The 16,253-nt window shown below is 48.3% G+C and overlaps 1 protein-coding gene across 1 annotated transcript in view; it reads right to left on the bottom strand.

Moving 5' to 3' along the window:
- Positions 1-7,015: 7,015 nt before the first annotated feature.
- Positions 7,016-16,253, bottom strand: part of LOC132206244 (butyrophilin subfamily 1 member A1-like) — an 85,478-nt gene continuing 76,240 nt past the window's right edge. Inside the window, exon 10 of the mRNA XM_059639622.1 lies at positions 7,016-7,819. Coding sequence (XP_059495605.1) covers positions 7,308-7,819 — 512 coding nt within the window. The 3' untranslated portion in view covers positions 7,016-7,307. The remainder of the gene's footprint in view (positions 7,820-16,253) is intronic.

The raw sequence follows: 16,253 nt of genomic DNA, 5'->3' as shown, positions 1-16,253 counted from the left end.
CAGTGCCACAATGATGCCACCCGAAAGTTGCCGGAACAGGAATTCATATTCCGCTTGGGAACCCTGCAGCCCAATATTATCAATATGGACTTCACCAGCTTCAAAACCTCCCCTTCCCTCACTGCATCCCAAAACCAGCCCAGCTCGCCCCCTCCCCTCACTGCATCACGAAACCAGCCCAGCCTGTCCCCACCTCCCGAAACAGTTCTTCCTCTCACCCATCCCCTCCTCCCACCTCAAGCCGCACCTCCATTTCCCACCTACCACCTCATCCCGCCTCCTTGACCCGTCCGTCCTCCCTGGACTGACCTATCCCCTCCCTACCTCCCCACCTATACTCTCCTCTCCACCTATCTTCTTTTCTCTCCATCTTCAGTCCGCCTCCCCCCTCTCCCTATTTATTTCAGAACCCTCTCCCCATCCCCCTCTCTGATGAAGGGGCTAGGCCCGAAACATCGGCTTTTGTGCTCCTGAGATGCTGCTTGGCCTGCGGTGTTCACCCAGCTCCACACTTTGTTATCATGGATTCTCCAGCATCTGCAGTTCCCATTATCCCTGCAAGGGAGGGGTTCTCCTGCTCAGTTTAGAACAAAGAACATAACAGCACAGTACAGGCCCTTCGGCCCTCGATGTTGTGCCAACCTGTCATACCGATCTCAAGCCCATCTAACCTACACTATTCCATGTACGTCCATATGCTTCTTCAATGACGACTTAAATGTACCTAAAGTTGGCAAATCCATTCCCTTACTACTCCGAGTGAAGAAACTACCTCTGACATCCTCGGAAAAAGGCTCTCCCTATCCACCCTATCCAACCCTCGGATTATTTTATATGTCTCAATTAATTCACCTCTCAACCTTCTCTCGAATGAAAACAGCCTCAAGTCCCTCAGCCTTTCCTCGTAAGACCTTCCCTCCATACCAGGCAACATCCTAATAAATCTCCTCTGCACCCTTTCCAAAGCTTCCACATCCTTCTTATAATGCGGTGACGAGAACTGTACACAATACTCCAAGTATGGCCGCACCAGAGTTTTGTACAGCTTCAGCATAACCTCTTGGTTCCGGAACTCGATCCCTCTATTAATAAAAGCTAAAACACTGTATGCCTTCTTAACAGCCCTGTCAACCTGGGTGGCAACTTTCAAGGATCTGTGTACATGGACACCGAGATCTCTCTGCTCATCTACACTACTAAGAATCTTACCATTAGCCCTGTACTTTGCCTTCCAGTTACTCCTACCAAAGTGCATCACCTCACACTTGTCTGCATTAAACTCCATTTGCCACCTCTCAGCCCAGCTCTGCAGCTTATCTATGTCTCCCTGCAACCTACAGCATCCTTCGTCACTATCCACAACTCCTCCGACCTTAGTGTCGTCTGCAAATTTACTAACCCATCCTTCTACGCCCTCATCCAGGTCATTTATAAAAATGACAAACAGCAGTGGACCCTACACCGACCCTTGAGGTACACCACTAGTAACTGGTCTCCAAGATGAACATTTCCCATCAACTACCACCCTCTGTCTTCTTTCAGCAAGCCAATTTCCGATCCAAACTGCTATATCTCCCACAATTCCATTCCTCCGCATTTTGTACAATAGCCTATTGCGGGGAACTTTATCGAACGCCTTGCTGAAATCCATATACACCACATCAACCGGTTTACTCTCATCTACCTGTTTGGTCACCTTCTCAAAGAACTCAATAAGGTTTGTGAGGCACGACCTTCCCTTCTCAAAACCTTGCTGAGTATCCCTAATCAATTTATTCTTTCCTAGATGATTATAAATCCTATCCCTTATAACCTTTTCCAACGCTTTACCAACAACTGAGGTAAAGCTCACTGGTCTATAATTACCAGGGTTGTCTCTACTCCCCTTCTTGAACAGGGGAACCACGTTTGCTATCCTCCAGTCGTCTGGCACTATTCCTGTAGACAATGATGAGTTAAAGATCAATGCCAAAGGCTCAGCAATCTCCTGCCTGGCTTCCCAGAGGATCCAAGGATAAATCCCATCTGGCCCAGGGGACTGATATATCTTCATCCTCTGAAGGATTTCTAATACCTCTTCCTTGTGAACCTCAATCCGACCTAGTCTAGTAGCCGGTATCTAAGTATTCTCCTCGACAACATTGTCGTTTTCCAGAGTGAATACTGTTGTAAGATATTCATTTAGCGCTTCCCCTATCTCATCTGACTCCACACATAACTTACCACTACGATCCTTGATTGGGCCTAATCTTACTTTCGTCATTTTTTTATTCCTTAAATACCTATAGAAAGCCTTAGGGTTTACCCTGATCCTATTCACCAACAACTTCTCATGTCTCCTCCTGGCTCTTCTGAGCTCTCTCTTTAGGTCTTTCCTGGCTACTTCATAGCCCTCAAGTGCCCTAACTGAGCCTTCACATCTCATCCTAACATAAGCCTTCTTCTTCCTCTTGACCAGAGATTCCACCTCCTTCGTAAACCACGGCTCCCGCACTCTACAGCTTCCTCCCTGCCTGACAGGTACATACTTATCCAGGACGCACAGGAGCTTTTCCTTGAATAAGCTCCACATTTCTAATGTGCCCATCCCCTACAGTTTCCTTCCCCATCCTATGCTCCCTAAATCTTGCCTAATCTCATCGTAATTGCCTTTCCCCCAGCTATAACTCTTGCCCAGTGGTATACACCTAACCCTTTCCATCACTAAAGTAAACATAACAGAATTGTGATCGCTATCACCAAAGTGCTCACCTACTTCCAAATCTAATACCTGGCCAGGCTCATTACCCAGTACCAAATCTAATGTGGCTTCGCCCCTTGTTGGCCTATCTACATACTGTGTCAGGAAGCCCTCCTGCACACACTGGACAAAAACTGACCCATCTACAGTACTCAAACTATAGTGTTCCCAGTCAATATTTGGAAAGTTGAAGTCCCCCATGACAACCACCCTGTCTCTCTCACTCCTATCGAGAATCATCTTTGCTATCCTTTCCTCTACATCTCTGGAACTATTCGGAGGCCTGTAGAAAACTCCCAACAGGGTGAGCTCTCCTTTCCTGTTTCTGACCTCAGCCCATACTACCTCAGTTGATGAGTCCCCAAACATTCCTTCTGCAACTGTAATACTGTCCTTGGCCAACAATGCCACACCTCCCTCCCTTTTACCATCTTCTCTGTTCTTCTAAATCCCGGAACCTGCAACATCCATTCCTGTCCCTGCTCTATCCATGTCTCCAAAATGGCCACAACATCAAAGTCCCAGGTACTAACCCATGCTGCAAGTTCACCCACCTTATTCCGAATGCTCCTGGCATTGAAGTAGACACACTTCAAACCAACTTCTTGCTTGCCGGTGCCATCTTGCTTCCCTGAAACTTGATTTTGGACCACCCTACTGTCAACCTTTTCTGTAGTCAAACTGCAATTTTCATGCCCATCCCCCTGCTGAATTAGTTTAAACCCACCTGAATAGCCTTAGCAAATTCCACCCCCCCCCCCCCCCCCCCGAGGCTATTGGTACCCCTCTGGTTCAGGTGAAGACCATCCTGCTTGTAGTGGTCCCACCTACCCCAGAAAGAGCCCCAATTATCCAAGAATCCAAAACCCTCCCTCCTGCGCCATCCCTGTAGCCACGTGTTCAACTCCTCTCTCTCCCTATTCCTCGCCTCACTAGCACATGGCACGGGCAGCAAACCAGAGACAACAACTCTGTTCGTCCTAGCTCTTAGCTTCCATCCTAGCTCCCTGAATTTCTGCCTTAAATCCCCATCTCTCTTCCTACCTATGTCGTTGGTGCCTATGTGGACCACGACTTGGGGCTGCTCCCCCTCCCCCTTAAGGATCCCAAAAACACGATCAGAGACATCACGCACTCTGGCACGTGGGAGGCAACACACCAACCGTGAGTCTCTCTCGTCCCCACAGAGCCTCCTATCTGTCCCTCTAACTATGGAGTCCCCAATGACTACTGCTTTGCTCCTCTTCCCCCTTCCCTTCTGAGCAGCAGGGACAGACTCTGTGCCAGACACCCGTGTCCCACTGCTTTCCCCTGGTGAGTCGTCCCCCCCCCAACAGTATCCAAAACGGTACACTTATTGTTGAGGGGAATGGCCACAGGGGATCCCTGTCCTGCCTGCCGGTTCCCTTTCCGTCCTCTGACCGTAACCCATCTGCCTTTTTCCTGTACTTGAGGAGTGACTACCTCCCTGTAACTCCTCTCAATAACCCCCTCTGCCTCCCGAATGATCCGAAGTTCATCCAGCTCCAGCTCCAGTTCCCTAACGCGGTTTTCAAGGAGCTGGAGTTGGGTGCACTTCCCGCAGATGTAGTCAGCAGGGACACTAGTGGTGACCCTTACCTCCCACATTCTGCAGGAGGAACATTCAACTGCCCTGACCTCCGTTCCCATTATTCTAAATTCCCAAGACTGTTAAAAAATAAAGATTAAAAAAATAAACTTGTTACCTTACCAATCAGGCACACAGAACGATTTTTTTTGGTTAGAGGAGAAGGATGGGTGGGAGACACTACGCGGGTAGTGTTTCGGGTAACGCAGCCAAACAAATATATGACCTCACTCACTCACCAGCCCCGTGTCGGCTCCTGCTCAGTGAACCTCCGCCTGTTCACGAGGTAAGCTTTTAAAGCAGTGACTCACCGGCTTCCCAACAGGCTCCTGCTCCAAGCTCCCGCTGCTGCTCAACCAGAAATGGAAGGCTCCGACGATCGAGGTCAGCTTTTTAAAGATTCAAAAACTAATACTAACTTTCACTTTATATCCCCAGGACTGGAAGCTCGATATTCCGGGGTTTTGGATCTTCAGGGGAGTTTGGGAAGGGTTGGTGATGGAAAAAGAGGAAGCCGTGTCTCAATACCGATCAAGGATGTCAGCAAGAATGGATAATGTCTCGGAAACTTCTCCCAATGACACAGAAATGGAGTAATCGCTTTGCTGGGGGAGTGCTATGTTCAGGACACTCACTCCCCCAAAGAATTGTGGAAAGATAGAAACAGATGTACTGGCAAATTTCAGAGAAGTGTAAAAATGATAAGGTGATCGTTTTAAGGGATTTCAACAAACCCAGTACTCCCTGGGATACTCAAAGTGTGAAAGGCTTCGAGGGAGCAGAATTCTTAAAATATGCCCAGGAAGGATTTGTCAGGCTGGATTGTAGAAAGTCCTGTAAGAGAGTGGGGGGTGAGCCGAATCTCAGTTGAGGGAAATGTTGGAAGTGTAAATATGGGAAGGATTCAGTGATAGTGACCACAATTTAACGATATCTTATTGGGTCATGGAAATGAACAGACAGTCCAGAGATAAAAGTTTAGAATTAGGGAGAGAGTTGACTATAATATGAGAAGTCAGGATCTAGGAAAGAAAAACAGAGTGGGAGCAGCTACATCTAGCCTTTATTGGTCAGTGCAGTGAGTGTAGGAGTTGGGAGGTCACATCGCAGCTGTACAGGATATTGGTGAGGCCACTTTTAGAATACTGCGTTCAATTCTGGTCGCTCTGCTTCAGGAAGGATGCTGTTAAAGTTGAAAGGGTTGAGAAAGATTTAGAAGGATGTTGCCGGGATGGCAGGGTTTGAGCTACAGGGAGAGATTGATCAGGATCGGGCCTATTTCCCCGGAGGGTGGGGGGGGGGTCCAAAACTGGCCAGCATAGGTTTACGGTGCGAGGGGAAAGACTGAAAAGGGATCTGAGCAACAACATTTTCACACAGAGTGTGGTGTGTAGGACATTGGTGTAAGGAGTCTACAGACCTCCAAACAGTCACCACTCTGTGGGTAAGTTTAAAATCAATAAATAATAGGAACATATAAAAAGGAGAGTAATAATTCTGGGTGAGTTTAATCTTAATTGTGATTGGGGGTTAATCAGTTGGAAAGGATGAGGATACTTTCAGAGAGCAGTATGTTCCTGGAGCCAACCAGGGAGCAGGCTATTGTGGATCGGATGATAATTCTGGGTCATTCAGATAATAATGGTCTGGGAGAAAGGCAAGAGATTGGGACTGGGTCATGGGCCCAAAACTACCTGAAGATTTCTGTCACAGTATCTCCCAGTGTCTGAAATATATGTAAATGTTAGGATTGTACGTATAAGAGAGGACTTTGGTTTATTTGATGGAATCAAAGTCCAATGTTTTGTATCTTTACTTGATATGCAACTGTACAGAACCGAGCTGCATTTGTGACAATGTACATACAGAGATTTCTTTATGAATAAAATATATTTTTGAAATAAAACTCCTTGCACTGGAAGTCCAACATGTTTCGAGCAGGTCAAAGAGCTGAAAAAATGTCACTGGATTCAAAATCTTAACTCTTATTTTTATCTGCGATTTCCAGCATCCCCAGGATTTACCTCAGCTCCCTCTGGTTCTCTGTACACAGATGCTGCCTGTCCTGTTAGGGATTTGCAGCATTTTCTGTTTCTGGTGCGAACACTTCCCACCTTTTCTCCAGAACATGTTTAAACAGTAAACACATTCCCAACAACAGCTCATCCCTGAAAGTTCTGCATTCAATTTTCAGTAAATTTACAGGTTGATCAATGATCCTCAGACTCTTTCTTTCAACACAGTTCAGGACCACCAGCGTCCAGTGGGACATGATACTGTGGCCCAATATTACTCAGTGACAAACATATCCAACAAGTGGTGTTACACAGTCAAATTCCGGGGGTAGCCGGTTACTCAGAAATAAAGTGAAATCCTGGGGATGCTGGAAATCCTGGGAGAGAGTGGATCTTGTGTAACTCCCTTCCCCAATGACACAGGCAGCTTAATAGAGCGCTATGTAAATGCAGCTCTGTCACCCTGTCAGTGTTGGATTTCTCCCTCAGGATTTTCATGTTCTGGGTGCAGAGTGAGAAATGGAAACACAGCGAAATCCCAGATCCAGACTGGGAAAGAGGTGAAGGGATGGAGGGTGGGACTGAAGCTGGGGGTAAATGAAGGAATGACAGACACAATTCATTTATTTATTTTTTATTTTAATCCTGACATTTACATTTCTGTCTGATTTATTTACACTTTGGTTGTGATTTTCAACAATATAATCTTGAAATTGAATGACACATTGAGTAACACCCTGACCCCTCACCCCTAACCCAGTCCCTCACCCTGAGGTCAGGTCCATCTGACATTTATATTTATATTGAAGTTATTTACAGTCTGATTGTACAAAGTATAAATTGTAAATTTTAAAGAATATTTTATACCAATATGTTCTCAAAGTATGTTTCTGACCCCTGACCCCAGGGTCAGTTCACTGTAACGTCAGGGAGCCCCCACCCTTCAGGAGCAGATTCTCAGAAACTGGTATAAATACCGACTCCCAAAGAAAGGATAAAGTTTCCCAGTGAATTTATTCCCAGTGAAGGTGTGGAGATGGGACATGGTGTCCACGTTGTAAAATGAAACTGTCCCAGACTCATAACTGAGATAAACTCCCACCCTCCCGGGGACCTGACCGACAGGGAGAGGGGATTGAGTGTTGTTTATATAAAACTGATCCCATTCCCGCCCAATGGTCCAGAATCCACTCTCCGGGATCAGACTGACCCAGCCCTTCCTCTCCACAGACTCTGAGGCTACTCCCAGTCTCCAGCGGTGATTCTCCACCACCTCCACCTCCCAGTAATGTCTCCCCGATGTGAATCCCTCTGATCCCAGGGCACAGGCCCTCTTTGTAAACCTCTTCCCGGTGACAGGGAGATCCCTCCGGGTCGCGGTCCAACTCAAACCCTTCAGATCCTCAGACACCTCGAGCAAGGGATTCGCTGTTTCCACATCCAGGGTCACAGAGACTGGGAGAGAAAATACAGGGAATTAGGGACAGTTCCTGTTTGTGTGTGTATCTCTGTGTGTGTGTGTGTCTGAGACTGTGTGTGTGTGTCTGAGTGTCTGTGCATGTGAGTGTGTGTGTCTGTGAGTGTGTGTGTGTCTGATGGTGAGTGTGTCTGATGGTGAGTGGGTCTGAGGGTGAGTGTGTCTGAGAGTGAGTGTGTGTGTCTGTGAGTGAGAGTGTGTGTGTCTGTGAGTGAGAGTGAGTGTGTCTGTGAGTGTGCGTGTCTGAGAGTGTGTGTCTGTGAGAGTGTGTGTGTCTGTCTGTGGATGTGTGTGTGTGTCTGAGGGTGAGTGTGTCTGAGTGTGAGTGTGCGTGTCTGAGAGTGTGTGTGTGTCAGAGTGCGTGTGCTTGTGTGCGTCTGTGTGTGTGTGTCTGTGACTGTGTGTGTCTGAGAGTGTGTGTGCGTCTGTGTGTCTATGTGTCTGTGTGTGTCTGAGTATGTGTGTCTGTGAGTGTGTGTGTGAGTGTATGTGTGTGTGTGTCTGTGAATGTGCGTGTCTGAGAGTGTGTGTGTGTGTCTGAGAGTCAGTGTGTGTGTCTGTGAGTGTGTGTGTCTGAGTCTGAGAGAGTGTGTGTGTGTCTGTGAGTTTGAGTGTGTTGTGAGTGGGTGTGTGTGTCTGAGTGCGTGTCTGTGAGTGTGTGTGTGAGAGTGCGTGTCTGAGAGTGTGTGTGTGTCTGAGAGTGTGTGTGGGTGTCTGAGAGTGTGTGTGCGTCTGAGTGTGTGTGTGTCTGAGTGTGTGTCTGTCTGTGACTGTGTGTGTATGTGTCTGTGTGTGTGTGTATGTCCGAGAGTGTGTGTCTGTGAGTGTGTGTGTGTGTGTCTGAGAGTGTGAGTGTATGTGTGTGTGTGTCTGAGAGTGTGTGTGTCTTAGAGTGTGTGTGTGTGTGTCTGTGACTGTGTGTGTGTGTCTGTGAGTGTGTGTGTGTCTGAGAGTGTGTGTGTCTGTGAGTGTCTGAGAGTGTGAGTGTATGTGTGTCTGTGATTGTGTGTGTGTCTGAGTGTGTGTGTGACTGTGTGTGTGTCTGAGATTGTGTGTCTGTGAGTGTGCGTGTCTGAGAGTCAGTGTGTGTGTGAGAGTCTGTGTGTGTGTGTTTGTGAGTGTGTGTTTGTGTCTGTGAGTGTGTATGTGTGTGTGTGTCTGAGAGTGTGTGTATGTGTGTATGAGTCTGAGAGTGTGAGTGTGTGTGTGTCTGTGAGTGGGTGTGTGTGTCTGAGTGTGAGTGTCTGTGAGTATATGTGTGTGTGTGTCTGAGAGTGTGTGTGTCTGTGAGTGTCTGAGAGTGTGAGTGTATGTGTGTGTGTGTCTGAGACTGTGTTTGTGTGTGTCTGTGAGTGTGTGTGTGTGAGTGTGTGTGTGTGTCTGAGAGTGTGTGTGTCTGTGAGTGTCTACGAGTGTCTGAGAATGTGAGTGTATGTGTGTGTGTGTCTGAGAGTGTGAGTGTCTGTGAGTGAGACTGAGTGTGTCTGTGAGTGTGCATGTCTGAGAGTGTGTGTGTGTCTGAGAGTGTGTGTGACTGTGACTGTCTGTGTGTGTATGTGTCTGTGACTGTGTGTGTGTGTCTGAGAGTGAGTGTGTGTGTCTGCGATTGTGTGTGTGTATGTCAGTGTGTGCGTGTGTGACTGAGAGCTTGTGTGTCTGTGAGTGCCTGTGTGTCTGTGAGTGTGTGTGTGTGTCAGTGTGTGTGTGCATCTGAGAGTGTGTGCATCTGTGAGTGTGTCTGTCTGTGAGTGGGTGTGTGTGTCAGAGTGTGAGTGTCTGTGAGTATGTGTGTGTGTTTGTGAGTGTGTGTGTGTCAGTGTGTGTGTGCGTCTGAGAGTGTGTGCATCTGAGAGTGTGTGCACCTGTGAGTGTGTGTGTGTCTGAGAGTGTGAGTGTCTGTGGGTGTGTCTGCGAGTGGGTGTGTGTGTCTGAGTGTGAGGGTCTGTGAGTATCTGTGTGTGTATGTCTGAGTGTGTGTGCTTGTGTGCGTCTGTGTGTGTGTGTGTCTGAGAGTGTGTGTGTGTCTGAGTGTGTGTGTGTCTGAGTGTGAGTGTGCGTGTCTGAGAGTGTGTGTGTGTCAGAGTGCGTGTGCTTGTGTGCGTCTGTGTGTGTGTGTCTGTGACTGTGTGTGTCTGAGAGTGTGTGTGCGTCTGTGTGTCTATGTGTCTGTGTGTGTCTGAGTATGTGTGTCTGTGAGTGTGTGTGTGAGTGTATGTGTGTGTGTGTCTGTGAATGTGCGTGTCTGAGAGTGTGTGTGTGTGTCTGAGAGTCAGTGTGTGTGTCTGTGAGTGTGTGTGTCTGAGTCTGAGAGAGTGTGTGTGTGTCTGTGAGTTTGAGTGTGTTGTGAGTGGGTGTGTGTGTCTGAGTGCGTGTCTGTGAGTGTGTGTGTGAGAGTGCGTGTCTGAGAGTGTGTGTGTGTCTGAGAGTGTGTGTGGGTGTCTGAGAGTGTGTGTGCGTCTGAGTGTGTGTGTGTCTGAGTGTGTGTCTGTCTGTGACTGTGTGTGTATGTGTCTGTGTGTGTGTGTATGTCCGAGAGTGTGTGTCTGTGAGTGTGTGTGTGTGTGTCTGAGAGTGTGAGTGTATGTGTGTGTGTGTCTGAGAGTGTGTGTGTCTTAGAGTGTGTGTGTGTGTGTCTGTGACTGTGTGTGTGTGTCTGTGAGTGTGTGTGTGTCTGAGAGTGTGTGTGTCTGTGAGTGTCTGAGAGTGTGAGTGTATGTGTGTCTGTGATTGTGTGTGTGTCTGAGTGTGTGTGTGACTGTGTGTGTGTCTGAGATTGTGTGTCTGTGAGTGTGCGTGTCTGAGAGTCAGTGTGTGTGTGAGAGTCTGTGTGTGTGTGTTTGTGAGTGTGTGTTTGTGTCTGTGAGTGTGTATGTGTGTGTGTGTCTGAGAGTGTGTGTATGTGTGTATGAGTCTGAGAGTGTGAGTGTGTGTGTGTCTGTGAGTGGGTGTGTGTGTCTGAGTGTGAGTGTCTGTGAGTATATGTGTGTGTGTGTCTGAGAGTGTGTGTGTCTGTGAGTGTCTGAGAGTGTGAGTGTATGTGTGTGTGTGTCTGAGACTGTGTTTGTGTGTGTCTGTGAGTGTGTGTGTGTGAGTGTGTGTGTGTGTCTGAGAGTGTGTGTGTCTGTGAGTGTCTACGAGTGTCTGAGAATGTGAGTGTATGTGTGTGTGTGTCTGAGAGTGTGAGTGTCTGTGAGTGAGACTGAGTGTGTCTGTGAGTGTGCATGTCTGAGAGTGTGTGTGTGTCTGAGAGTGTGTGTGACTGTGACTGTCTGTGTGTGTATGTGTCTGTGACTGTGTGTGTGTGTCTGAGAGTGAGTGTGTGTGTCTGCGATTGTGTGTGTGTATGTCAGTGTGTGCGTGTGTGACTGAGAGCTTGTGTGTCTGTGAGTGCCTGTGTGTCTGTGAGTGTGTGTGTGTGTCAGTGTGTGTGTGCATCTGAGAGTGTGTGCATCTGTGAGTGTGTCTGTCTGTGAGTGGGTGTGTGTGTCAGAGTGTGAGTGTCTGTGAGTATGTGTGTGTGTTTGTGAGTGTGTGTGTGTCAGTGTGTGTGTGCGTCTGAGAGTGTGTGCATCTGAGAGTGTGTGCACCTGTGAGTGTGTGTGTGTCTGAGAGTGTGAGTGTCTGTGGGTGTGTCTGCGAGTGGGTGTGTGTGTCTGAGTGTGAGGGTCTGTGAGTATCTGTGTGTGTATGTCTGAGTGTGTGTGCTTGTGTGCGTCTGTGTGTGTGTGTGTCTGAGAGTGTGTGTGTGTCTGAGTGTGTGTGTGTCTGAGAGTGAGTGTGTGTGTGAGAGTGCGTGTCTGAGAGTGTGTGTGTGTCTGAGAATGTGTGTGTGCGTCTGTGTGTGTGTGTCTGAGTGTGTGTGTGTCTGTGACTGTGTGTATGTGTCTGTGTGTGTGTGTGTCTGAAAGTGAGTGTGTGTGTGTGTCTGAGAGTGTGTGTCTGTGAGTGTGTGTGTGTGTCTGAGAGTGTGTGTGTATTTGTGAGTGTCTGAGAGTGTGAGTGAATGTGTGTGTGTGTCTGAGAGTGTGTGTGTCTGAGAGTGTGTGTGTGTGTCTGTGTCTGTGTGTGTATGTGTCTGTGACTGTGTGTGTGTGTCAGTGTGTGTGTGCATCTGAGAGTGTGTGCATCTGTGAGTGTGTGTGTCTGTGAGTGGGTGTGTGTGTCAGAGTGTGAGTGTCTGTGAGTATGTGTGTGTGTCTGTGAGTGTGTGTGTGTGTGTGTCAGTGTGTGTGTGCGTCTGAGAGTGTGTGCATCTGAGAGTGTGTGCATCTGTGAGTGTGTCTGTGAGTGTGTGTGTGTCTGAGAGTGTGAGTGTCTGTGTGTGTGTCTGTGAGTGGGTGTGTGTGTCTGAGTGTGAGTGTCTGTGAGTATGTGTGTGTGTATGTCTGAGTGTGTGTGCTTGTGTGCGTCTGTGTGTGTGTGTGTCTGAGAGTGTGTGTGTGTCTGAGTGTGTGTGTGTCTGAGAGTGAGTGTGTGTGTGAGAGTGCGTGTCTGAGAGTGTGTGTGTGTGTCTGAGAATGTGTGTGTGCGTCTGTGTGTGTGTGTGTCTGAGTGTGTTTGTGAGTGTGTGTCAGAGAGTGTGTGAGTCTGAGAGTCAGTGTGTGTGTGTGTGTCTGAGAGTGAATGTGTGTGCCTGTGTGTGTGTGTCTATGTGTGTTCGTGAGTGTGTGTCTGAGAGTGTGTGTGTCTGAGAGTCAGTGTGTGTGTGTGTCTGAGAGTGTGTGTGTGTGTCTGTGTGTGTTTGTGAGTGTGTGTCTGAGAGTGTGTGTGTCTGAGAGTCAGTGTGTGTGTGTGTGTGTCTGAAAGTGAGTGTGTGTGTGTCTGTGTGATCGTGAGTGTGTGTCTGAGAGTGTGTGTGTCTGAGAGTCAGTGTGTGTGTGTGTGTGTGTGTCTGAGAGTGTGTGTGTGTGTGTGTGTGTCTGAGAGTGTGTCTGTCTGTCTGTGTGTGTTTGTGAGTGTCTGTCTGAGAGTGTGTGTGTCTGAGAGTCAGTGTGTGTGTGTGTGTGTGTGTGTGAGAGTGAGTGTGTGTGCCTGTGTGTGTGTATTGTCTGTGTGTGTTCGTGAGTGTGTGTCTGAGAGTGTGTGTGTCTGAGAGTCAGTGTGTGTGTGTGTGTGTCTGAGAGTTTGTGTGTATGTGTGTCTGAGAGTGTGTGTGTGTGTCTGTGTCTATGTGTATGTGTGTGTGTGTGTGTGTGTCTGTGTGTGTCTGTGTGTGTGTGTGTGTGTGTGTAGAACATAGAACATTACAGCACAGTACAGGCCTTTCGGCCCTCGATGTTGTGCCGACCTGTCATACCGATCTCAAGTCCATCTAACCTACACTATTCCATGTACGTCCATATGCTTCTTCAATGATGACTTAAATGTACCTAAAGTTGGCGAAACTACTACCGTTGCAGGCAAAGCGTTCCATTCCCTTACTACTCTCTGAGTAAAGAAACTACCTCTGACATCTGTCCTACATCTTTCACCCCTCAATTTAAAGCTATGCCCCCTCGTGCTCGCCGTCACCATCCTAGGAAAAAGGCTCTCCCTATCCACACCATCTAACCCTCTGATTATTTTATATGTTTCAATTAAGTCACCTCTCAACCTTCTTCTCTCTAATGAAAACAGCCTCAAGTCCCTCAGCCTTTCCTCGTAAGACCTTCCCTCCATACCAGGCAACATCCTAGTAAATCTCCTCTGCACCCTTTCCAAAGCTTCCACATCCTTCTTATAATGCGGTGACCAGAACTGTACGCAATACTCCAAGTGCGGCCGCACCAGAGTTTTGTACAGCTTCAGCATAACCTCTTGGTTCCGGAACTCGATCCCTCTATTAATAAAAGCTAAAACACTGTATGCCTTCTTAACAGCCCTGTCAACCTGGGTGGCAACTTTCAAGGATCTGTGGGGAGGGGATATCTGTACGTGTGAGGGGTGTATGTGTCTCAGGGGGAAATGCAGGCAAATAGGACAAATTCCGTTTCGGATATCAGGTCAATATGGACACGATGGGCCCAAGGGCCTGTTTCCCTGTGGTATGACTCCATGGCTGTATGTGTGCGTGGCAGGGGTGAGCGTTTTGTGAGTGGGGGGTGGGGGAATGTGTGTGTTTGGGAGGGGGATTTGGGTGTTTGAGGCTGATCTGTTTGCGCGGGATGGATGTGTCCAGGTGGGGCGAGGGGCTGGGTCTGTGTGTGGGGTGTGTCCTAGAGGAGCAGTGTCTGTGCTGGGGGGGTATAGGAAGGAAATGTGTATGTGTGGCAGGGAATTGCATGTGCGTGGAGCAGAGAGATTTGAGTCTGTCCGGGATATGTGGGAGTGGAACGACTGTTGGGATGTGAGTGCATGTTGGGCGAAACGTGTTTCGCGGCTGGGTTCCATGGGTGTCGGTGGGGGTGGTGGTGTGTGTGTGTGTGTGTGTGTGTGTGTGTGTGTGTGTGTGTGTGTGTGTGCAGACGTTTGTTGGCGTGACGTGTAGGGTGTATGTGGTGGGGTACGTGTGTGGCGGGGTGATGTGTGTGCGAGAGGAGGGATGTGTTGGGGGGATTGTGTGTGAGGACACAAGAATGTGGTTTATCATCAGTTTGTGAAGTGTAGTTTGAGGCAGGTAATAAATGTGGATCTTCACAGAGACCCCAAATGATGCAAATGAAAAATAATTTTAAAAAACAAATAAATTATTCAAATCCATGTCGCTCAAGTCTCCAAACATTTCTAAAGCCACTGCTTTTATGTCATTCCAACCTTTTCCAGGCTTTTTCTCTCAGTTTACATCCAATGGGATATTGCTGCAGCTGCCTCACTGAGAACAAGCTCCTGTTTGTTCGAGTCCCACTAACATTCATTATTTTCCAATCTCATGTGGGACTGAAATGTGTTTTTCACAAAATTGAAAGCTGAAATACTGAATCTGATCTGAAAATTCCAACTAACCCTCCTGAACCCCAATGTCATCGAAAGGAATTCAGCTGGCACTGGCTGGACTGAAGGAGGGGCCATTGGGAAAGAGCTTCATTGAAACTGGGGACAGGTCAGAGAGGGGTCACTCAGTTGATTCCTGGGATGAAGCTGTTTCCTTGTGATGAAAGGTTTCAGGCTGGGGCTGTACTTATTGGAGTTTAGAGGAATGAGAGGTTCTTACTGAAATGTACAAGACTGTGAAGCTGCTGACAGAGTAGAAGTTGAGAGGGTGTCCCCCATTGTGGGGAAATCTGGAACCAGGGACAGAGTTTCAAAGTAAGGGGTCTGCCAATGAACTGAGGAATGTTGTGTCTCAGGATCATGAATCTTCAGAATTCTCTATCCCCGACAGCAGTGGAAACCAGGTCATTGATATTATTTGAAGCTGAGTTAAACAGGTTTTTGATCAATGAGGGAGTCAAAGGTCGTGGAAGTCAGGCAGGAAAATGGAGTTAAGGTGACAATCAGATCACCCACGATAACAAGGTGTAGGGCTGGATGAACACAGCAGGCCAGGCAGCATCAGAGGAACGGGAAAGCTGACGTTTCAGAAATGGGGGAGGGGAAGGGAGCTCTGAAATAAATAGAGAGAAGGAGGCGATGGTTGAAGGTGGATAGAGGACCTGATAAGTGCAGAGCAGACTGGGACGAGATAGGCTGGTCTTGGGATGATGTTGGGGCTGAGGAGATTTTGAAGCTTGTAATGTTCACATTCAAACCATTGGGCTGCAGGGTTCCCAAGCGGAATATGAGGTGCTCTTCCTGCAACCTTCGGGTGGCACTGCAGGAGGCCCAGGATGGACATGTCGTCTAAGGTGTGGGAAGGGGAGTTGAAGTGGTTCGCGACTGGGAGGTGCAGTTGTTTATTGTGAGCCGGGTGTAGGTGTTCCACAAAGCGGTCTCCAAGCCTCCGCTTGGTTTCCCCAATGTAGAGGAGGCCACATCATGAACAGTGGAGACAGTATACCACATTAGCAGATGTGCAGATGAACATCTGTTTGATGTGGAAGATTTACTTGGGGCCTGGGATGGGGCTGAGGGGGGAGGTGTAGGGCAGGTGTCGCATTTCCTGCGGTTGCAGGGGAAGGTGCCGGGTGTGGTGGGGTTGGAGGGGAGTGTGGAGCGGACAAGGGAGTCAGGGAGAGAGTGGTCCCTCTGGAAGATTCACGCCTGGACTCTGAACAGCTTTTCTTCCGCCTCCGCACGTCCTTCCTTAATTGCGAGTCTAACTCTCCTGCCACTGACCCCTTGTGCTACCTCCAACACACCCCTTCCTCCTGGACACCACCCTATGATCTCTTGGCCTCCCTTGACCTCTTCATGTCCAACTGTCATCATGTCATCAATCGCCTCAACATCTCCACCCTTCTCACCCACTCCAACCTTTCCCCCGCACAATGTGCAGCCCTCTGTTCCTTCCGCTCCAATCCCAACCTCAGCATAAAACCCGTGGACAAGGGAGGT

This window comes from Stegostoma tigrinum, chromosome 34 (assembly GCF_030684315.1).
Source record: "Stegostoma tigrinum isolate sSteTig4 chromosome 34, sSteTig4.hap1, whole genome shotgun sequence".
NCBI lineage: Eukaryota > Metazoa > Chordata > Chondrichthyes > Orectolobiformes > Stegostomatidae > Stegostoma > Stegostoma tigrinum.
Note: the sequence above shows the minus strand (reverse complement) of the source record. Positions and strands in the feature narration are given on the sequence as shown.